At 43.7% G+C, this 24,156-nt stretch overlaps 1 protein-coding gene across 1 annotated transcript; it reads left to right on the top strand.

Annotated features, from left to right (window-relative positions):
- Positions 1 to 24,156, top strand: LOC119186763 (motile sperm domain-containing protein 2). Its single transcript, XM_075893588.1, has 9 exons — positions 1 to 151; positions 3,035 to 3,162; positions 12,082 to 12,228; positions 14,485 to 14,571; positions 17,456 to 17,610; positions 19,653 to 19,713; positions 20,675 to 20,713; positions 23,165 to 23,286; positions 23,819 to 24,156. Exons 2-9 carry the CDS (start codon positions 3,048 to 3,050, stop codon positions 23,873 to 23,875), a joined length of 783 nt encoding a protein of 260 aa, XP_075749703.1. The 5' UTR covers positions 1 to 151; positions 3,035 to 3,047; the 3' UTR covers positions 23,876 to 24,156.

The raw sequence follows: 24,156 nt of genomic DNA, 5'->3' as shown, positions 1-24,156 counted from the left end.
TCCATTTGGGACGCAGGAGCAGGCTCACACCTAAGGCAGATTCTGAGTGCCTGTGCAGAAAGCGGTTGCTTTTTCAGAAAAAAACATTTGCCACAGTGCACTGCAAGGAACCGATCAACGCTCACAAGTTATTTGGCAAGAAAAAAAAAAGGTAAGCAGTATTTTGCGCTTTGTGCTGAACTCAATAGATGTGGCACCTTCATTATTTCGTAAAGGGCAACCCCTTATAAGGCTCATTTACCACTCTCGGTTCCATGGTGAAAAAAAACGTGTGGGGCAGGGGACACGGTCACCCCCTGACTACGCCCCTGTGTCATGCCGGTGGTACATGTGCCGGTAAAGTAGGGGCTGCACGTGTGTTGCCGGCAGCTGGCATAATACACCAGAAACCAGCGACTTATTAGCGCCCTGCTGTATTTTTAGCGTTTAAGCTGCCCGTTAGCTATTTTAGCTCTCCGAAATTTAGCCGCACTGATCACCATTGTCAAGGACAGTCAAGGACCTCAAAGGCAAGTCGATAGTCGACCCGGCCTTTAAGCATTTGCCGACGTAGCCGCTGGCAGTGGCGCGAAAAACATCGACTACGTTTTCTTTGCGACGTGAACCTGACCTAACCTCGTTACTTGCAACCCTCCTATAGAAACGAATTGCCGGCATCCGGTCGACTCGTATAACCTTCCGGTGGTTGTAAATATGGACTACCTTATTTTTAAAATTTGAGAGCACTTATCAATGTGAAGTATGATGAACTGAAACTTCGGGGTCTGCCACTGCAATTTTGCCGGCCCCAACGACACCTGTCACCAAGCGTGATATGTTTGGTTTGACTCGGCGCCTGTGCAACCACGGCGACTGCGAATTGCTCCTTTGCCTAAAGGGGCCCCTAACCCACTCTGGGGCTTGGTCGAAAACCTCCTTTTACGAACAGCTACGTTTCGCAGTGGTGCGCAGTAAGCTGAGTTGACGGGCGCAATGTGAAGTTGTCACTTTCGCAAGCACCCTCTCTTGACACTGAGGCCCCGTCCTCGCGGCGCAACTGCTTAGAAGTCGATGTTTGCCTCGTAGCTTTAATAAATCAAAGGCAGAGTCGGTCTCAGATGCGTTTCTTGCTGCTGCAGTTGCAACACGCGGTAACAAAATCACGTGACATCTTTCCCGGCCCGGTGAACGCCCTTCTAGCATTCAATGCGTCTCGTATATTTCTCAGCTTGATATTGCTAAAATGCCATCCTGGAAAATTGAAAGGGCGTTGTCTGACGTACTTCATGGTCTCTCAAGATCTGCGTACTCCAGAACGCGCTCAAATGCCCTTGCTGAATACTTAAATTGCGTCAAGTAAAACAACATTACGCTTGCATGGTTGATAACATCTTCGAAGATGGTTTCTAGTTGAAACTAGACATGGCTGCTCGATCTTTGCTGCTGCTGTGCGGACGCGGTCTTTCACTCGCACGTGAATTTTTTTTTTTTTTTTGCCGTTTGAACAATGGGTCCGGGTCCCATTTTTGCCTGGGTCTGCGGCAGCCGTGCTGTAAGGTGGTCAATCTGACCAAGGAGGGGGGGGGGGGCTGTCATGGCTACATCGGCGCGCGTGAATTGTACGTTTTGGAAATTATGAGCGCGTTTGCCGGAACGCACGACGATTATATCGCATACTGCAACCTGCTGCGTTGAGAATACATACATGGGCGTTTTCTAGATTGACTATGGAAGAGGCAAGCTAACCGAATTGCACGTCATTAAACTTTATAGTTTGCTTGGCCGTAGCCCTATTTGCATATTTGATGTTTATGATAACAAATATCTCGAAGTAGCAGTTCTGCACCGTTTAACGACAGCCGGACGTGCAGAATCGAGAGAACATGCAAGGCTCTAGTTTCTTCCAGATTTATTCACCCATATGCACGCCTGACACAGATAACACCTTGATATCGCACCACCTGCTATAGTGCTCATGCGCAGCAAAGAGCAGTTTTTTTTTTTTCCTTGTTTTGCTCCATCGGGATTTCGAGTGACACTCATACCAACAACGCAAGCAAGTGAATTTAAACGTGATGCTTAGCGCGAAGTTACAGCAGCCTACTGCCGCACCCTGCCTGGAGTATCAGCGTTATCATCACAAGCAGTTAACGATTATTATGCATCCACACCAGCAACGTGGTGTTAATTGTCAACGGTTAGAGCGACCACAACACCCTAATTGCCACTTGATTCTCGACAGTGCCTATCGCTGTTGGTTTGACGCTATTTTTCACTTGTTACCTAATACTAACGATGTACCACTCCCCTGTCCCAACCCATTGCTTTGTTCTTCAGCACATACTTTAACCTTACTCCCTGGTACCTTTTCTTTCTTCGTCTTCCTTTTCTCTCAAAGCTTCGGTGTTTCTTTTGTTCGAACACGTTCGGATGAGTTGCAATGAAAAACCAATTGGAAACCTTAGCGCTACGCAACCACAAGTACGAAAACGCTACTATAGGTTCCTCATCGTTTTACCGCAGGCCCGGCGAATGCGTTTCTTTCTCGTTACGCTCAAAGTGGCCCACATTTACCCTAAGTTGACTGACCGTGAACCAACGTAATCTTGTACACCAACCTGCTCTCCATCGGTACCATCCGCGTTAGTAACAGTATGTTGCACCCCCCTTAACAATCGCGGTTTGGCATAGCTATAGCCGTGACATACGGGCCGCATTCGCTGCCTTTCCGGGTGTAGCAGGAAAGTGGAAGCTCTCGGAACGCACGAGGAGTTTACCTATGCCAATCAGACAGACCTTCGAGGTCGTCGCTTAAGGGTGCGAGAGTCGATGGCGTAGGCATTGAACGACGCTGAGAGGGCCGTATGTATGGGCGAGACGAGCTGGCGCACGCAGTCACCTTCGGGAAGGAACACGTGCGACTCGGCTTTTCTCCGCGTCAGAATGTGGCCGTGTTGTCGTATTTAGAGGCTCGTTGTAAACATACCGACACACTAGGACAGAAAGGAAAGCACCGCGTGGTTGAATACTCATTACAAGTGTGCTTTTCCAACAGTGCCAACGCAACCATGCCTTACATGATGGACCACGACGACTTCGGCGACCGACTTTACTGGGACAAGGTTACCCCGGAGAACATACAGGAGCTGCGCGAGCGTTTGCTGCAGTGGCCGGAAAGACACGGTAAGAGCGGCCGCTGGCATTGGTTAACTATAGGGAGAAAATGCCTTTGACATCTGAAGTCTAGAAACTGGTTTATGTTATTGTTTATGCTGCCGTTTAACAATTGACTGTAGGCCACATCACGGCCATATTGCATCATATCGCTGTGACGAGTTAACATCACATGATCAGTCGGTGCTCTTTGACCAGACCTGGCTTTCTAGCCATTAAAAATCAAATACCATCATAAGTTCACTGAACTTATGACGGTGAAAAGAACTGCTTTCTGAGAAAGCATTTTTTTTTTAATTCAGGATACGTCCTTATAACATGTCGGTAGTCGTTGTTTTCCATTTCCAGAGAAGAGGTGACGCTAGATATTTCATATTAGTTCAAAATATTTGGCAACTTAATTTGACTACTTGAGACCACAGTTGACTGCTTATGAAAAAAACTACTAGATCGCATTGATGCAATGAGAATATCCATGGTCGTGCTATGGGGAGAAAACAAGGGACATCTCAATCCCTCAATTTCGGAAATATTCACTTAGTAAGGACCGTAAGGACTGCCCGTGCACCTTCCAGAAACGCTGGTATTTAAAGTGTGTGCAAGCGGTCATTAGTCCGCAGTCGATAAGACATGTTTCTGCTATTCTTCTAAAGGAAAAAAGTCTTATATCCTGAGCTGTTACGATAGTGGTAATTGTATCATGTGAAATATTTAACGAAACAAAATATCAGAGAGAAGCAAAATAAAGAGCTCTATATGTAAAAAAAATAAGGTAAAGGCATGCAGGCTACCTTAACTACACCCCGTAGAAACCAGGATGCCAATGAAGTAGTCAGATTACAATCGCTATGCCTGAAGCTTCGTCAGATGATATATATATCATTAGTCGCTGCGATGACCTCTTGTTTCAGTTCCACCCAACGTTTATTCATGAATACAGCTCACAATATACTTGCTTTAAATACAAAAAGAATGATAATACCATATTCGTGGCATTCTACCACATGGTTACTCGTAACAAGCAATGTCTTACGTTCTTAATATAGCTACTGGAACTGCGCACTTTTGACAATACGAGCTAGATCACAACAATGTGTTCAGTGGATAAGCAAATATCCAAATGCTTCGTTCTGATATTATCTCTAATTGTCTCTGTTCTCATGGATGGTATAGGGAAGCACGAGTGGGAGTTCAGAAAACAATAATAATGAACTGAAAAAATTAACGGCACTTTTGCAAATCAACTATGCCCTGTATACCCTTCACAGCCACTTCGACGTAGAACTAAGACATTAAATAAACGGCGCATATAGCAACGTTCCTGTAAAGTAAAATAGCCCCATACCAAAATTCGTTCATAAGAATGTCGCGTGCTCATTTTCACCTCTCAGCATGATATAGGGCAAGCATGCGGATATTGTTCAATATGCACATATCGCTTGCATGCAACAGCATTACTACATGCGTTAGCACAACTCAGTTGACGACTAAGCCACAGCTAAAAAACGGCCACTGTTGAGATGCACGTTCTTGTTTCTGGCTGATTATTTTCGCCCTTGATTTTCTTCGTAGGGTATTCGATGCAGTCTGATGAACAATAAAGTGAAATTGTCGCACGATGGTATGCAGGCCGTGCGAAAGCTCAGGGGCAGCGCAGACGTTTGGAACATTGCATATTTTAATACCGGCCGCCCTGGTCGCATTTTGATGGAGTCATGATAAAGCCCATGTACGGTGTGTCGTCACTGCACGTTAACAAACACCAGATGGTCAAAATTTCCGGAGCCTTTCACTACGGCCTAACTCAGAATCGCATCGCGGTTTTGGCACGTGAGACCCGTAATATTATTATTATTCAAAGCAATAAGAATTATTCGAAGTCAGTTTCGACAAAAGGGACGAACCAATGAATGCGATAGCAAGATATTTGAATGTCTTGCGAAGCAATGGCCAGCATTTTTAGGAGCAATATTAATTGTGTCAACATGTGCTTGCTAAGTAAGTATCCTGCTGCGTGGCCACAGATCACCGCAACAAGGCTCGTACGTAGTGACGGCGTTATTGTAAGAAATAAGGCTTGCAGTATATATATACGCAAACAATGGCGGCGGCAACAGCCGAAACCAGCAGAGACTGTCCATATAGCTGCTGTCGCAATCAAAACAATTCTCCCATCTCCTTATCCAAAGACATTGCGAGCTCCGAGTTCGTGACGTTCGGTTCGGTCGGATAGAGCTACAAATCCATCGAGGCAGGACCATTTTCTGCAAGCGCAGCGTACCACTGCACAACTTCCTTCCTCTCTCCACGAACCGCTGGGAGCAGGAGCTTGTCCAATCACCGAAGTGTGGACCCTGACGAGCCAGTGATTGCATGCCGCGTCTTATAACGCCGCTCATTACTTGCATGTGTAATCTCTGCCTGCATAACGTCGCTCGCGTACCGTTACGAAAGAGAAAAAATATATAGGACAGGTAGGGAGGCTCACTTGACTACGTCCAGTTGGCTACCCTGCACAGCATGTAGGAAGAAAGGAATAAGGGGGTAAGATAAAGAGGGAGGAGGAGATGGACATTGCACGTCACACACACAGTTCACGCAGTGCTTCACAGGTGGTCCCTCAGTGATGTTGCCTTCGAGATTTGTGGGCCTCGTGTGGCTTTCTGGGCAAATTTACTGGCTTCCCATTAGATCATGCGACGCAGCTCTTTTATTCGTGTGTAACGCCGTACGTGTGCGTGCATGCGCACCGCTGCTGCTTCGCACCCAATCGGGGATTTTTTTTCGAGGAGGTGGTACAATTTTTGCTCAAATAAAGGGCCGATCAAAATCCACTCGCGGATTAATTAGCTAAGGTAATTAGCTAATACAAAAGTTAAACGCAGTGTTCAATGAAGCCCAAGAGTATTTTATTTGGTGTCGGAATAATTTGCTTCCGCAATACCAGCTGCCGTGGTTATATTCCCAGGAGCTTCAGGGGCATCGTGGTGGTTACTATGCTTGATTTCTTCATCCCTGAACCGAAAGACAAGGGCTCGATCTCCGTCGGTGGCATTTTCGACGGAGCCGAGAACATATTCAGACACCCCCCACAAATGTTACAGGAGGCTTGAACTTCGTCCTAAAGGGCAAAACACGTGTCCTAACCACGCCCCGGGGTCATCGCCTTCGGAGTCGGCAGCCTCGCTTCGCTTTTCGGGGGTCGCTTTAATCTTACAAGTACAGAAAGTTCTTTGCGAGTAACATTGGTTGTTTAAAGCTGTTGCATAGAACCTGTACTGCAAGTACTTTTGCGAAAGACGCTACGATTCTTTCTATTGAGAATTGACGAAGTACCAACTACGTCCGTAGGGCAACACGCGAGCCTGCGCAGCAGCTCACTTTTATTATTTCTTTAACCGGTGATGATGTATAAATGTGAGCGCTTCGTATTGGGTAGGAATTTGAAATCCTCACACATTTTGCAATCCGTATGTCTTGGTGCCGACAGGATTCTACGCTTCTGCCACACATTACATGCGATGGAGGTACTGAGTCGAAATTTAGCGCCTGAGATAGCCCACGGGATCGATTCTCCTAAACATACGTGTATCATTTGCCAAATCTGAACGACGAATACAGCTTGGAATAAAGCAGTTTGTATGAATTATACAGTTCGAGCACCGGGTCCAGCTCTATATATGCGCAGCCCCTCGTGCCATTGAGATCGTACAAGGTGACCTGAAGGTGGCCCCAAATTCCACGGCGCCACCAATGTGTTCGAGTTCCGAGATGCCCAGCTAAACCTGGACGTCATAGCCACCATTGCGTTGTCGCTGCGCTTGCACCAGTAGTCTTTCGGCGGCTGCTCACGAGTTCATGCCTGTTGCGAACAGGTTGAAGCCTCCAGTTTTTGCTACCATGCAGGTGACGACGATGACGGCAAGGCAGTGGCGCGGCAAATGCCGCACGCTGAAGAATACGTGCAGATGGTGCAGGCACTGCGCAAGTGCGTCACAGTTGTGCGCCGAGGGTGTCACACACGGGATATAGCGTTGCTTGCACGCGATGGCTTGTCGTTCTTGGTGCTCACCCGAACCGAAACATACTCATCGGTATTAAACAGACTGAAGTCAAATATCTGTGATTCGCTGCAGCAAGTGATGCACCTCCAGCGACGCATTGACCTCCAGAAACATATTGCAGCGAATGAACGCCGCACAAAACATGTTTTTGTGTTGGTGCCCTTTAAGAAGACTCCTCGCATTACCTGGCTTGCGTATATTTTGTTTTCCAAAGCATTTACAAACAATGGAGCGGCTCTGTGGTAAAACACCTGCTTACCACGAAGGCCTGGATTTTCACTCTGACCAAATTTTATTGTTCATTTGTTCGCTCATACTTATTCATATTTCTTCATTTCAAATTTCTGCTCACTGACAACACTGCTTTGTTGCTCACAACCAATGACACTGAGGCCAAAAAATGAAATTTTGGTGGAACGAGATCTTAAATTAGCCTCTAGCATTATAACGTGATTGATATGTGGGGTTTAACGTACTAAAATTACCATATGATTATGAGAGACGCTGTATAGTGGAGGCCTCCGGAAATTTCGACCACCTGGAGTTCTTCAACGTGCACCCAAATATGAGCCCCACGGGCCTACAGCATTTTCGCCTCCATCGAAAATGCAGCAGCCGAAATTCCATACCACGACCTGCAACCGCGTGCCTTAGCCACAGACCATCGTAGCTTGTTCGAAGCAACTCGTTGATGCGCCCTGGCACCTTGCCACAGAGTACTTTTCGCATCCAGCGCGCATTGTTAGAAGCTCGCAAAAAATAAAACCACCGCAGCTTTTGTTGTCGTGAAAAAGTAATCCTTTCTACACTAATTAATAGGGTCTCTACTTTTCCCATTGAAGATATTTTTTTTTCAGAAATTGACCTAAAATATCGCTGTTAATTATTTGCACGATCTCTTTTAAAGCACTTTCATTTTGTAGCGAGTACTATAATTACCAAGTTGCTTGCCTTTCAGTGTCTGATCCGACCTGCGTTAAATACACAGTACTAACCATCTTGCATAGATTCTTAGATCGCAAAATTATAACACTCGCAGTCTTTGTAAGGAATAAAACAGGCATTTGGATACTCATTTATAGGGTCTCCACCCATGGGCGTCAGCCCAATTTTGTCTTAAAGGAAGCCACCCCGTGTTGCTTCATGGAGGTTAAAGGGGGTGCACTAGTTTGGCTTTGGGGGAGGGGGGCATGCTCACATAGCTTGAGGGGGAGCAAGCGCCCCTTTTGCTGCCACTCCCCTGGCGACACATGTTTTCACCTTCTATATTGAATATATCACTTTCAGAGAATCTGCCTAACAGTTCGCTAATCAACCCCTTAGCTGTTTTTATTTGTTTTTTATTTGTACGAGTACAATTAAAGTACTTCGATTTGTCCAAGAGGACACCAAACAACACTAATTGGCTTACACGTTAATACTTGTTTCGATGTAGCTGGCATACCGTGTATATTTATTCAGTGCGCTTTCATTGATTCTCTTCGCCAACAGGCGCCTAATCACTAGACAATAAATGCTTGCAGTGATCAGAAATAAATGAACGATTTGGTTTTCAGGCCTATTTCTTACTGGAAAGAAGCAGTTGAAATAAAAAAATTATCCTCCACATATGAAAGTAAAATCGAGCTTTTGAAATGTTGTGCTGTGGAGCATGGTCTCCTTTCTCGTTTAGAACTGCTTTATATGTTGAAAATACACAGCTTGTGTATGTAAATAAAGTTATTAGAACAGTCTTCTTTAGCTACAGCTGCCTAGTGTGCGAGATTAACCAAACGTAAATCCTCGAAAGAAAAGCAGGCCGCTCAAATTAGATACCAAGAGAGCAAACACTCTTCTGTTGGATATCTGAAGATATCCAACAGAAAAACTCTGTTGGATATCTTCAGCGTGGAATGAGTTGGCACTGAAAAAGAGCGCACATATTGCATGAGGACTTCATTACTTTCAATGCATTTATTTCATGACAGAAGGTGGCCAATGTATACTAAATATGGGAGTCGCGACTTTGTGCGTGCCTCCGACAAAGTAAAAAAAATACATGTCCAAGACTCATCGCTAGCCACGAGCATATATACTTCTTACAACAGCCCGAAAGTGTCATGGTCTATATAAACAAAATGCGTAGCAAATAAAGCACGAAAGAAAAATTTTTGGGTGTGATACTTCTGTTGTGCACAAGCAATGTTTCAATTTTAACCCCACTCTTTTCTAAGTTATTTTTATTTGTTGTTTTTTTTTTGTAGACAAACTCATGAATTCATACAAGGTTATAGTACAAACAAAGCTAGCACGAAATGATCGTCAATAAACTGCAGTAAATACCCACAGCTGGCAGTTTCTACTAGGCCCACAAAAGTTCACGCTCTCCCGATATTCCAGTAATAGCTACACTTCAAATGCATTCTGAATGGTAGTTTTGAATAGTTTTATCCTCCCTCTCCCAAAATTTTATAACCGAAATAAGGTACTCAAGTTGTCACATTTCAACACACACGAGGAACAATGTCGCAAAGTTTATTTTGTGATTTCAAACCTTGTACTAACCAAAAATGACTGCCTAAATGATTTAATAGAATATGAAAACTGTTATGTACGTTCTAAAACATCCTGCAATTACTAAGCATCCTACTCCTTCTAAAGACCCCTGCTAAAAGCAGTGGCCGTTAAATGGCACGCACAATATATGGGTGACCTCGTGACATTAGTCTTGCAGTACGCCTTGTAGTACCCGCACGTTGATACGCTGGGGAATGCGGGTTCGATTTCCAGCCGTGGTCGTCACTTTTCAATAGAGGCGAAGTGCACGCAAGACCAACAGTTTCCGATTTAGGTTTGTTTGTTTGGAAACTCTGGTTGTAAAAATTGACCCAGGCTCTCTGACTACCACATGCCTCGTAACAATATTGCGTATTTGGCTTTAAAATCTTATGACCAAGTTTGACAACTACTAGCATTTAACGAAAGCGAAGTTTGAAGAACCGGAAATTGCACAGAAAGAATATCTAGCGTGACATCTGATCAGTAACCGATAAATTATTTGAAGGGAAGGAAACAGAAGCCAGAATACAGGTACATCAATCAGAAAATATATGCACGTGGGCTGGTGAAAGCGTGAAAACTAGAAAAAGGGAATATCAAAGCAAGAAACAGGGGAAGGAAGGAAAGATGAATCGTATGGGATTGTACATGAAGGCATTCGAGCAAGCCCTTCATCTTCAAGAAGCACTTCACGGCCTTCACTGCGCTGTGGGCCGATGAGCGATGGGTTCGGCGTTTTAGCAGTATCTGCGTAGAGTGGTCAATCGTCCGGTCGTCGCACCAAGTTTTTTTTTTTTTCTTTCCGAGGAAAGCTTTAGCACGCGTACTGCAGTATCACCATCCGACCGAAATTCTTACAACAGCTACCAGTTCGACAAGTCAAGTAAAACAAGCGGAAAGATGATCAGAACGAATGAAAAAGCCTAATTAAATATTTCTGTATTAAAGGGCATCGCGTGTAATGATCACTCTTCTTTTTCTTGCAGCCATACATTGCACAGTAAATGTATGCTATGGTTTAAAATAAAATACACAAGCGAGCAAACAAATCGAAGCAGTACAAACCAAATATTCACCGGATCTAGAACACAAACAAGGAACCCACTAAACATGAGTTGGGTTGCCAAATGCAATGAAATTGCATCAGCTTCGCATAAAAGTACTTCCAATACTAGTTACTTGCATGTGACATTGATCTCGGGGAATTGCATGATGAAGTTAAATTCACCGGTGTCACGCAGCAAAACATCGAAGATGCCCTTTGTAGCACGTGTGACATTTACTTTTTGATCTGCGGTTCGTTATAGTGAGCCATATCTCGTTATTTCATACGGCCTCCGCAGTCATGATCCAACACCCGAATGAAAACTCGGCTGGAGAACTGCAATCGTCACACTACTACCGCGAGAGGCAAAGTCATGCTGTGCATTATAAAATATTGGATGGTATCCGTCCGGTTTCTGTATGATCCCCACGAAAGACACGCTCCTACGCGAGATTTCAGCTCATCAGCGAGCTTGTGCCGACCTTGCTCTCAAGGAAAAAATGCATCCGGCAAAGTTCTTACCGTTTCCTCGTCTCTACGTGGTGCGGGATCCCAAGCGACGTGGCTCGTTGACGTCATTTAAGTGAATTAAATCCTTGGAACTCGCCAAGTGGCTCCGGCAGTGTGGCGGTGAACCTTTTTTCCCATGGCCGCGTGCGCTGCTAATTTTGTCCAACCACTTCTCTCTTTATTCGTACTTTGTCTCTCGGATTGCAGTGGTGTGCACGCATTTTAGGCTTTACTTATGAAGGCCCGCGTAGCGCGCAACAAGGACTTTCGCAATCTCTCATTTCCCTCCGCTGTTATGACGTGGCTACGTTCGTGCAGCGTTGTGTAAGATATGGCTTGTTTGTTTTCACTTTTCTACATGAGTGCTGAAAAATAGGTAGCTGCTCTCCTTCTGCTGTCCTGGCTGTTTTATCGCGTATAGGGTTACAATAACAAAAGTTCATAATATCTTGCATCCCCCTTAATTCAGATATTAGGCCGCTTGACGAAACATGTCTTCGCGTTTCCGATTCGGCATTTTTAAGGATATGAATCGGCGCTCACACTATCCGCACAGTAAGCTCATCTGCACCGTATACATTTCACGCATTAAACGACACAAATTAAATGCATCTACAGCGCATATAATTGTAGTCTTCAAAAGGAACCATAAACGTACAATTCTTTTTGAATTGGTCAATGTCAAATCGTACAACCACGCTTTTGCCTTGCCACGTAACATTTTGTGAACCGTTACTTTTTGTTTTACATCTTTCTCTTCAACCATTGCAGAGCTATGCTACCCGGATGAGCTGCAGCGCGTGATGGAGGACGATGACTACTGTCGCAACATCGTGTGTCAAATGCGCCTAAACATGCCCAGTGCGCACAAGTTTGTCGCTGAAATGCTGACCTGGAGACGTGCTATGGGGCTTAAAGGTGAGCCTGCGTGCGCAAACCAGAGCACATTTAGCGGTACACAATAGAACCTCACTTCAAATTTCTAAACTTGCAGTTTCATTCCTTGCAAACTGGGCAGTTGGATAACTGTCTTGATGGCCAACCAACAACTCGGCACACGTGGTTGCAGAACAAAAGAAAAACATACCAGGAACTATTTTCGTTTTTGCTTTTTGAATACGACCTATCGATAGAGCGGATGACACCGCAAATACATCTTAAAGCACGCCGTAGGACACCACAGCCAACAAGGAGGAGGAGGAGGAAAGTTTAAGCGGAAGGACAATGAGGTTAGCCAGTTAGACTGGCTGGCTACCCTGTGCTGGGGAAAGGGGTGAGGGAAATGAAAGATGATAGAATAAATGTTGCTAAGAGCGAGAGAGAGAAACTAAAAAAAATAGCGACAGAGGAAAGGCAACATCAAAGAGTATAGTGAGAAACGAGAAAAAAAAAGTAAGGCAGGTAGGTTAACCATCAAAGAGTATAACACTAAAGTCTCTCTCGGAGGCCAGTTGCCCGGAAAAAGCGCAGCAGAGCTTTCAAAGCCTTCTGGGCTGGATAGACTGGATGGTCGGCCTTTGTCGGAACAAAGGATTCTGGGTCATTGGCCGAGCCAATCTTCAGCCAACAAGAATATGCAGGGGTCCTATAATCCTGAACGCGCACAAAGCCATAGGACATACAGAGAATTAGGAGGATCAAGTCTTGATGACGGCAGTCAATATTTTACTTTTTCAATTATGAAACTGATTTTGAGTACAAAGTTTATTTTTTTTTTTTCATACTTGAAGCCTCTGGCTCGGTTCTTATCACGTGCAGTGTTCTTGGTAGGTGAAATCTGAGCGCATAGGTGCACGCCCAGAATACTGTTTTTATAAACATGCTAACCTGCAGACGTACCCTTTAAGAAATTCCGAACCTTAAGGAATGCTATAGTGACTTTTGATGATAGATTTTGAAATCAAACACGAATCGTATACCATGGACTCTTCGATTTGTATTTCAAGACACGTGCGCCTTCAGTTTTTAATCACTTTTACCTAAGAGCGAGCCTTTCTCCCACCTAAATTCAAGCATGCAAAGCTAAAACGACCTGTGAAGCCATTTTTGTTAACCATCAATTACAAAAAGAATAAAATAACGCAATGCTTACGGTCTGATTCAAGTGTATTTTACTTATAGGCTTTCAGGTCTCAAAAAAACAAAACAAAACGTGATCTTGGAAAGGAAATGCCACGAATAATTTCATTTTGAAAGTTCAAGAAAGTGGTGTAAGTTCATAGTCTTATACGAAAAGAACGGTAAAGACGACCTAATTTGATATTAGAAGCAAACGAAATTGACGTTTTATACGCAGTCTCCAGTACATCACTTATTTCAGTACATTTGCAATACTAAGGACATAGACCTCTACATAACTTGCACACTCGCACATGTAGCCTTCTTAGCTTTTTTGGAAGCGCTTATAAGGGTTTTGACATGAATAATTGACTTAGCTATTGAAATGAACATGCCGCTACAATATTTCGTTCATCAAGACTATAAGTAATAGAACTTAGCTGTTAATATAAATGACCTCTGCTCCAGGCACTGTAGAGTACGGTTTTCTACGCAAGCAATTTGTTCACGTCAGTTCAGCGATTGCCCAAGCACACTTGTGTTGCATATGGATCTGTTCAGGCAAATCAAAGTTAGTTCAAATACCGAACTCCCGTTCACCTGTACTGATCTCCGCCGCCTTATGGACTTCCTTTTCACGTCAGCCTGGCGCCAAAATGTCATTCAATGTGTATCTTGCTGATGGTTGAGTAAAGAAAGGTCTGTCAAGCAGTTAGTGTAGTTAGCAATGTAAGTGTTGAAGTGTTCGAGGAATTGTCCGCGCGAAATGTGCCACCTTGCTTCAGAACAAATCTATAGTATCGCAGCGTGCAGAGGAGTTCGGGGGGTGGCACACCCCGCAGTCGACTCGCATGTTTCGGTCCACCGTATACAACACACAGGCGTGAAACGGCGTGTGACAACACCCGTTTATCAAGTTAGTGGACTAAAGAATCGAATCTCTACCTCTATCTATCCTGGCTTCGGGACGTTAAGCCCCACATATCAACCAACCTCTATCTATCCAATGATTTTTATCTTTATTAATGCGCCCACAAACATGCGAGTCAGTGAGAGCACCTGCATTACTTTGCCACGCCATGAAGTAAACGCGTTATGTGCATGCTTTAACTGCAGAGCTTCGAGAGGAACACCTACCGAAAGCAGTGCTCGAACGATGCATCGTATACCCTTATGGAAAAGACAAATCGGGCTGCCAAGTCTGTGAGTGTTCCTTTTGGCCGTACTTACGGTTTTGTTCACAAGAGTGGTGAAAGTATATGACGTGTTGCATTTTCAGCAGATCACACTGCTATTTACGCACATGCGACCGCACCGTGAATGTTCATTTTAAAAACAAACCGTACAACTCATAGCCTGTACCTCATTTCGTACAGAACTCTTCTGTGCAATTTGTTTATTTTTCGCTTTTTTTTCCTGTGGAAAGCTTTGTTTTGTTCTGCGTTATCTCTGCACTCGTGCTTCAAATGCAAAACTTTACGTACTGACTGTTTTGCACCTATACAGTGGCTGCTCAAACATCTTCTCGTTTTATCGAATACAAAATTTTGTGTTCAGTGCAACCAGAAGTCCGCAAGGTTGTAGATAATTATTGCCGCTTAACTTTTTTTCTTCTTTTTGGCTTCTAAACCAATGCAATAGAAATACACTATATATGCATTCGCAACAGGCAAGCAATATACCAACGGGCTGTTCGCACATTTTCCTTTGTTAACGCTCGTGTTTCGGGAGATACCTTCTGCATGCCACAGTTCCGTGTTGCAAAGGCAGGGCTTCGCTTCTGTATGCTTGCGTAGTCTCCCAAAATTTTTCCTTTTACACGGCACGCGCGTTGAGTAGGCGCACGTAACGACTGAGAACGCAGTTTTCTTTTCAGAAGCCCACCTATAGCTCGCCATGTCGTTTTCAGTGGCTCGTCTTCACTTACGTACGACGGCAGCTCAATGCCAGCTCCATTATTTGCAAACGGCCGCTATATGGCCACCGGCATGGAAGGAGCCACGTGTAAAGGAAAACGGTGTAGCTCTTCTTGGCCACCTGGGTGTAGAAATGAAGGAAGCGACAAAGTATAGGACTACGTAACCATCGCTGAGACACATACAATACTGTCAGCACATACTCCCGCCTATAATGGCCACGCAGTATATTGATGAACATCTCGGAAACAATTTCAATTGCGATGTACCAAAATATTATTATTACTACCATCATTATTATATTATTAGCAATAATAAGTATTGGGCATTAGGTAGTGAATTGTTGGGCGAATCGGTTCATTCTTACGGTAACTTTTGGCTCAAAATAATGACGAGAGACGGAAAAGAGGGTTTAACGTCCCCAAACCACCATATGATTGAGACGCTGTAATGGAGGGCTCCGGAAATTTTCACTACCCGGGGTTCCTCAACATGCACCTAAACAGAAGTGCATGGACCTCAAGCATTTCCGCCTCCACCGGAAATGCGGCCGCCGCGGCCGGGATTCGATCCCGCGACCTTTCTGATGTAGGATGGATGTAGAATATTCGGTGTGTATGCAAGGTGTTTTCGATAACTTGTGCCTAGAGAGATAAAGATGCAAGGAAAAGCACGGAGGTTAACCAGGCGCACATCCAGTCTAACCTGCACTGGGAAAGGAATGAACGGGAGAAAAGAGGTTGCAGACAGATAAATGCTATGCACAAGTTCAGCTCCGCAGGAGTCGCATGTAGAGCTGAACTTGTGCCTAGCATTTAAAAATATATACGCGCAAAGTGGGTTCCCCTGCAGGTATCTGAATTGTTCTGAGCCATACGTAAAAAAAAAAAGTTAAGATTTCAACGCGACAGCGTTAAACAGCTACTTTTACAGAAATTTCGGCGTGGGCGTCATTAGTTGCGAGCGAAAACTCCAAGAGTGCGTGACGGAGACATCTTGAAAGATTCAAGTAGCATATTTAATAAACCTTTCCGCACTTGAGTGAGGAAGGAACCCAAGCTCTATGCGCGGCTAGCATGTGTTCTACCACAGAACCACGTGTCTGCATAGACATAAAGGTAAAATAACTTCCTCTGATGCAGCCCCGCCGTGGTTGTCTGGTAGCCAAGGTACTCGGCTACTGACGCACAGGTCGCGGGATCGAATCCCGGCTGCGGCTGCTGCATTTCCGATGGAGGCGGAAATGCTGTAGACCCGTGTACTCGGATTTGGGTGCACGTTAAAGAACCCCAGGTGGTCGAAATTTCTGGAGCCCTCCACTACGGCGTCTCTCATAATCATATGGTGGCTTTGGGACGTTACATCCTAAAAATCAATCTGCTTGTAAACGCAGTCGAAATAATGTTCATACTTTACAAACATTCGCGTCTTGTATACAAGCTTCACGATACAAAGTACAATATCGCAGTAATATTACGTGGCACAAACGTACATGATCGGGCGTCAGAACATGCGATTATCATAGCGACTTCGTGGTTTAAATCCGGTCTTCCATTACTAAAGACGCGCACATTACTGCACGTATTTCCTTAAGACCGTCAGAGTGGGGACATAGCAAGTTCTCAAAGTTACGACGTACCTAATTTTCCGTGGTTTAAAGCGTACTACCCCCGTTAGACAGAATGCAGCCATGTGATATCTCGACTGACACAAGCCACTTTCAGATTTGTTTCATTTCCTTGCAATAATATACAATGTCAACTTCTCTAGTAATGCACCATGTGGTTGTAGTGAGCACTAGATGCAAGATATTGCTATTGTATTTGCCTCTTAAAGGCGAGGCTTCAGGATTCCCCGATTCTTTAGTCTACCACTTCTTTTATTACTTCGTTTTTGTTTTAGATAAGCCGTTTGTCTTCTGTCTGTGCTGTAAAACTCAAACAAGTCACCTATGGCAGAGATGCTATAAGAATCATAATAAAGAGAACAGATGGGATTGCAGACTGTTAGTATTTCTCACAAAATCCATATGATTTCCTTTTTTGTTGATGAAAAAGACTGAGGAGCAAACATCGATGTGTCGAGTCCCGATGTAAATACCTCAATGGAGAAGACAGGTTTTTCCAACAAGTGGAAGCGTTGCTAAATCACACTCTTCACACCTTTTTCAGTGGTTCTTCGTAACAAGAACTACAGCAAGGGTTTGGCAGATCCCGACAGCGTAAAAAGAGTCTTCCTTTACTTCATTGAGAAGCTGTTCAATGAGCGCAAGGTACCAAAGATCACTTTACTTATGGACTGTACCGACACCGGAGTATCTAACATTGTAAGTATAACCTCACACTTGTAGCTATGCTTTAAGACGCACTGGCAGTACTCAGCATGATGGTTCCTTCGAGAGTCCTTAATTTGTCACTGAAGTTCCCCCTCTTCTGTGACCTTACAAGGAGCCCAGATAAGATATTGTTGATGGAAGACGAAGTCGTGCAAGAGAAACTCAATACGACCATATTTAGTTTAGGGAAAAGGGCGTTCTATATTGGCAGAACGGGTAGATAATGTCTCGTATACTTACGCATTTGTTTACAAATACTGTGTAACTTGATTCATGTAACAAGACTATAAAACGTTCATATCCATATATAAGCAACTTGGCCTACTTGAAGAGCTTGTTAGGCTCACACATGTTGCCTCCAAAACGATAAGAACACGGAGCACTTGAGCCCGAGATCTTTCGAGAACTTGCCTAAATCGCATGACTTCGGTGAATTCATGGCAGAAGCTTAAAATTCGATGTCAGATCCCATTTCTCTTCAGAGGGTCTCGCTTGTTCCAAGTAAAATAGATATCCCCTTCTGGACGTTCGTACTTGATTATTTTAAGATGTATGGCCACCGTACAGACGTAACACGGGTTTCGAACGGAAAAACCGCTGCAAGGACACAACCGGCTTCTCGCACCAACTTCCTTCCTTCACTTACGCTCTGTCTAAACTTATCATACTGGAAATTTCACGTGTTACAAGTTGCACATTTTGTATGTGATGGCAGAGTAATAAATATGAAAACGCAAAGGGGACAAGATACGTGAAGTTTCTGCCTAATGACATTGAGCAAGTAACATCCGTGTGCGAACCCTTTCCTTTAGAATTTCGACTGCATCCCAATATGCAAAATTAATATGTTGGGAATAAATACCCAAAACAATCATGATTATGAGAAACACCGTAGTGGAAGGCTCCAGAAATTTCGACCACCACGGGTTTTTTTCAACGTGAACCCCAATCTGAGCGCATGGGTTTACGGCATTTTCACCTCCATCGAAAATGCATTGTCCGCTGCGGGAAATCAATCCCGTGACCTGCGGGTCAGCAGCCGAGTCTCTTAGCCACTAGACCACCGCAACGGGGCCACAATACACAAGACGTATCAAGAGAAATAAAATCTAACTTAACTTGTGCAGTCCTTGGAAATGCCCTTCTCTTGCTCAAGATTGATACATTGGAATTCCCAAAACACATTTCGCTCAGTGTCTTCAAGTATAGGTCTTCGAATATCGCGTTACCACTTCGACGAGTTTTATGCTTACCGTTGTACCTTCACACACCTATCCTGGACATTTATACATGCTAAACCTCATGCTACGTTAAATGTATACACAACGGGTGAAAACAAAGGACTAAGCAGCACACAAGGTCTCCGACCATTTCATGTTTTTGTCAGTTATTCCTGTTTGTCTGTCATCATTCCAGAGCGACTGTAGTAGTTATGCCCCCTTGTAGCCCTTCTGGTCGGTACATTATTTCGTTCGTATAGAATCCAAGAAAACGACTACAAAAATCTGTAATATTGCATTATTTGTCCTTTCCTTACAAGAAAAACGCCCTTCACCTCGTAATAAACATTAGGCAATTTTCTTCGAAGAGAGCATACAGTCGCGACAAATGCGCTGCTTAAGAAGATTACCATCACCAAAAATTGTACGCCATCACGAGATGATAGACCTCAATTTTTTCGCATTAGGAATTTTCATTCCTTTCACTATAAATTGTACAATCGGTCTGTCAATGACAACCTCATGAATTGTCTTTACAAGCTGCTATTAAAATAGGTTCGAAAATATTTTATTAAGACTATGAGACCTAGTTCGGAGTGACCACATATGACAACTAAATGAAACCATGACTCGGCTCTGCGATGCTCCAGCATATAGTTAACTAGACTATACTCGAGCCCTACACTCAATACCATTACAAAACTGTTTCTGAGAACACTGTTTACACATCTTTCACCGAATGCCTGTTGATATCAAGCTTTCTGTACCCTGCGTTCTTACTTAATTCACCTTGATTTGTTTTCTTTCCTGCAGGATATTGATCTTCTCCAGTTTGTCGTGGATGTTTTCATCTCAAAGTATCCAATAGCACTCGGTAAACAGCCTTCCTTTTCATCAAACTATCCACTAAGCTCGTTTACAGAGCTCGAATGAATAAATAGCGACCTACTAGTTTCATGGTAGTGGTCTGCTTATGGCAAGGACAGAACATGCGTAACAAGCTTGTAGATGCCACAGCATACTGTCAGTTATAGGCCTGTTTCATTGTGTGAACGTAATATAGTACTTATAATTTCAAGGCATACTTCTATTTTCCAGGTATGTCTTCCTTAATTGTTTCTATTGTTAAACCTTTATTGATTCTACTTTAGGCAGGGTTCGTTTCTAAGCTTTCTGCATTCCAACGTACCGAGAATACCAAAGGTGTTCTTGTTTGTAGAATCCACTTCTTTCTTCCTTGAACCTAAATTTATTCTGCTAGGTTACGAAGTAATACGAACATATCTAAAATATTTAAATATGCATTTAAACGGACGAATGGCTTTTATACTACATCATCGAACTTCACACCAACAAGCCTTTTCTTAAGACATGTTACACAGGCGCGTCGAAAAAGAAGGTACGACGCTGTGCATAACAAACGTGCAAGAAACGAACTTGAGAAAAAGGGTGCCAAAAGTTGTGCAGTTGTGTACGTAACAAAAGCGTTGTGAATGACTAAGCAGCTGATAATTTGCAAATGAACTTAAGTACGTTACACATTATCAAGTACAATATAAAAGACATAAATATCAAGTAAAACCCGAGCCTGTGTTCACATATAAAAAACGAGAAAACGTCAGTGCGCTAGAACACTCCGTACGAACGATTCCGAAGTGCCTGAGAAATACTTCGGTGTTCGGCAAATTTTTATTTCGAAGAAAAAAAACACAAAGGCTTAAAAGAATAGAACAAAGTTGTCATAAAAAAAACTTGAACCAACGTTTTTTTTTTCATGGTCTCTCTAAATGTGCACTGGAAATCGCCTCACGTTTCGTCTTTTTTTTTTTCCCTAGGAAATGCGCTCATATACAACATGCCTTGGTTGCTTAATGGTAAGTCCTTTAATGATTTACTACTTCGAAGTCTCCAGTCTTCTTTTTTTTTAAGATTTGGGTGCACGTTAAAGAACCCCAGGTGGTCAAAATTTCCGGAGCCCTCCACTACGGCGTCTCTCATAATCAAATGGTGGTTTTGGGACGTTAAACCCCACAAATCAATCATCTTCTTTTTTTACTTTTGCGTCGGACAAATTTACTGAAAAGATCGCTCGTGAAGTATTTCAGTGAGTGTAGTTCCGCTATAGAAGGCATCTAATTACGTGCGCCCACTCAGCAGCCACAAAACTCTCGAATGAAAAATAGCTGCAAGAGTATTTTTCTGCTTTCGCTTGCAGCTTCGTTTTTTTTTTTCATATATCTGGCGGCGTACGTTTTTGGAACAAAAAAAATACCTACAATAAAGCTTTACTCGTGCGCTCCAGCTATCTCTTAAGGCTTGTTCACTGCTGGACAAGAGTAAAAGAAAAAAAATGGGTGCTTCCTTTGTATTAAGAATTGGTGCAACCCGAAACGTATCTTCATGAAGCTAATTTAGTGTTATGTGCATTGTTTCGCCAATAGAACCAGGGAATGCATGCTATAGCAACAAATTGCGATGTCGCGCGCAAAACGACGAGCTGTTCGAAACTTGCAGCACGTAACAACGGCCACACCTCTGCACTTGAATCACTCTGCTTAAGTACGAAAAATTCTCAGCATATCCACGGAGTGACTGATATCATTTTCATGGACTTATAAATTGCTCAATAGATGGCGCTGTGTGTATAAGCTAGAAATGACTACTAGTACTACTAGTACCAGTACTACTAGTACCAGTACTACTAGTACCAGTACTACTACGCCCCTAGAAAAGGAGGCACAGAACGAACACACCAGACCAGCGCGAACTATAAACTATCAGACTGTGTGCGGGCGGCGCGTTCTTTCGCAAGCGCGGCCGCTGCACGCAGCGAGCCAAGTGACGTTCGTGCTCTCCGACTTCAACGCAACCGTTCGGCGAAAGATCACGGCGTAGAAACCGCCTCTATTTGGGGATGAGCGCAGGCGCACGAGTGACCAGGTCCTGCTCAGGCGCGCGCTTCAGTGTCCGGAGCGACATTTACAGCGCGCCCTCCGGACCCTTGGCGCAGTCTCGCCAGTTGAAATTAGAACACGCTCAAATACTCAAAATCTTGAGTACCACCTGCGGTAAATGGTGTAAATAAAGAACTCGCCGTTAGCAAGCTCAAGAACGTACGCTGCATAAACAAGTACATTCAAGTTGCCACGCCAGGGGTCGTATGTTCGACTTGCCGTGATGGAACTTTTCTTCGACTTTTTCTTTGGCGCCTTTTAACACGCATATATACAGATATAGATATATACACAGGGTAGTGAAGCAGCAAGTTAACTCGTTGTTTCCCATAACACACGATTGTTACAAGCAATATTTTATTCATCGCCGTTTCCGTTACCGTTCGGTTGCTGTGGAGAAATCGATGTATATAAAAGTTCGGCTACTTCATTTTTTCGATGTTTTAGTTCAAAGTTTCGTGTTTTGATTTGATCAAGAAAGGCTCTTCAGCCCTGTGTTACCTCAGGTATAAGAGCCTTTTTACCTTTCAGTAAGCATTCTCGTAATACGACCACAAATCTGGTCTAAAAAGTTCATTGACTGTTGGAAACAGCACGTGGTTTATTGGGATCTTGGTTCTCGTGTTGTAAACTGCAGTGTCCAATCATAGCGTGGCAGCCTCCCAGTGGCAGCCTCCCAGTGGCAGCCTCCCAGAATTTTTTTTTCATCTGCGCAGTTACCTCCAAATACCTCAGGCAATCTTAGATTGCCTTAGTAGCTTATTCTGTTCAAGATTAATGTGACGCAAACTATTATAGCTGGTATGCGGTCAGCTACTATTCCCACACGATTTTTTTACCAAGGGGTAAAGATGAATGCCGACTGATCAAATTACACCCTCTGCAGGGCAAATGTCTCTCCTGATTTTTCAATGATCTCGGTCCTGTGAAAGCTGTGGTCTCGCTATCCCCGGAGACAATCTCATCTACCCACCTATTTTCCTTCAACCTCCTGCCACGCATGCCAAAATACTTTCCTTATAAGATTACGGGACACAGATTAAGGCTGTGACACAGAAGTTCGCGGATAGCTGAACCTTTACACTAAAGCAGTGCCAACTTCACCTTTTTTGGGTGGACCAGCCAACCAACCAAAAAAAAAAAAAGCTGGTTACTGTGACGGCTAGTACAGCGCCAAGAGACTTTGTTCTGAAGGTGAACCTATACAAAGCGTCAAGTCAAGTGGAGTGAACAAGTTATTGCTTCTGATAAGTCCTTGATAACCTAAATATACTGCATTTTAAGCGAGCTTTAGTTCTTTTTATGAGCATGCGAACAGAACATATTGTGTTCATTGTTCGCTTACGATCAATTTTGTCTGCATTTCCACAGCGCTCCTGAAAATGATTAAGGGTTGGCTCCCCTTTGGCGTCGAAAGACTCAAGACGGTCAACAAAAAGGATATACAGCAGTACATCGACGCCAAGTACCTTCCCGTGCGAATGGGTGGAGTGGTGAGAGCGACGTTCTTCCCTAAAATGGAAATGAGCAACTACTCATTTGCTCGCGCTACGTTTAGAAATTTATGTGAAGCGAAGATATTTTTAAACAAGCCTGTCAGTATCGAACAGCAGAGGTTTGTTCGTTGACGGAGGGACGCACATCTGATGTTCGAAAAAAAATGTAATCGTCTCGGTGTAGAAAAAGGTGAAACAAATGTGTGTTTAGAAAAGTGGTTAACGATTTCGACTATGGGAGAGCCTAGAGCCGTCCCGTGGGCCTCACATCCAATACTGTGATTGTCACTCTCGTGATTTGCCTTCCTGATACAGACAACTCACACAATTAGTTGAGCAACGGGGGCTAGAAAGCACTTGCTGCTGTCGATGCAGCCCTACCTGTATTATATGAACACCGGGTACGCTTCGGCAGAGTAGGCTTTTATTTTTGCTGTCATTCAAATTTTAAATATGTGCTTTCAAAGAGAAGCATGACTGTTAGTCTTAGTTGTATTTTTACGTTTTTCACGTTCTCTGTTCTGTTTAGGACACCTACGAGTACACCTACACGCCAGGAAGCCCTCTTGGAGATGGTATTCACTAGTCACAACCTCCCACCAAAGTGTGCGGTTACTGGGTCCATGATAGCTGCGCTACGTCAGCGTGGTAAAGCTCCACCCATACTTCCTTGATGTTCCTCACGACCGTTTTTAGGACAATTTCATCAGTTCATCTACCGACGTAATGGCTTTATTTTATCGTGTTTTCATTCAAGCCATTGTGTTTCCATTTCTGCAAGAAGAAAATCTTGTCGACAAGCGGAAGAACGTGGTTACTTTCCAGCGATTTTCTTAGAACCATAGAAGCAATAAAGAGTCGTAGAAA

The sequence above is a fragment of the Rhipicephalus microplus genome, chromosome 1, assembly GCF_043290135.1.
Source record: "Rhipicephalus microplus isolate Deutch F79 chromosome 1, USDA_Rmic, whole genome shotgun sequence".
NCBI classification, from domain to species: Eukaryota; Metazoa; Arthropoda; class Arachnida; order Ixodida; family Ixodidae; genus Rhipicephalus; species Rhipicephalus microplus.
This window is presented reverse-complemented; position numbering and strand designations above follow the sequence as displayed.

Bases quoted from the DNA above. Each gene is read 5' to 3' on its own strand.
- LOC119186763 (XM_075893588.1), top strand. From the start codon at position 3,048: ATGCCTTACATGATGGACCACGACGACTTCGGCGACCGACTTTACTGG. The intron at 19,714-20,674 runs GTAAACAGCCTT...TTTTTTCCCTAG, and splicing joins AAAGTATCCAATAGCACTCG to GAAATGCGCTCATATACAAC. The intron at 23,287-23,818 runs GTGAGAGCGACG...TGTTCTGTTTAG, and splicing joins CCGTGCGAATGGGTGGAGTG to GACACCTACGAGTACACCTA.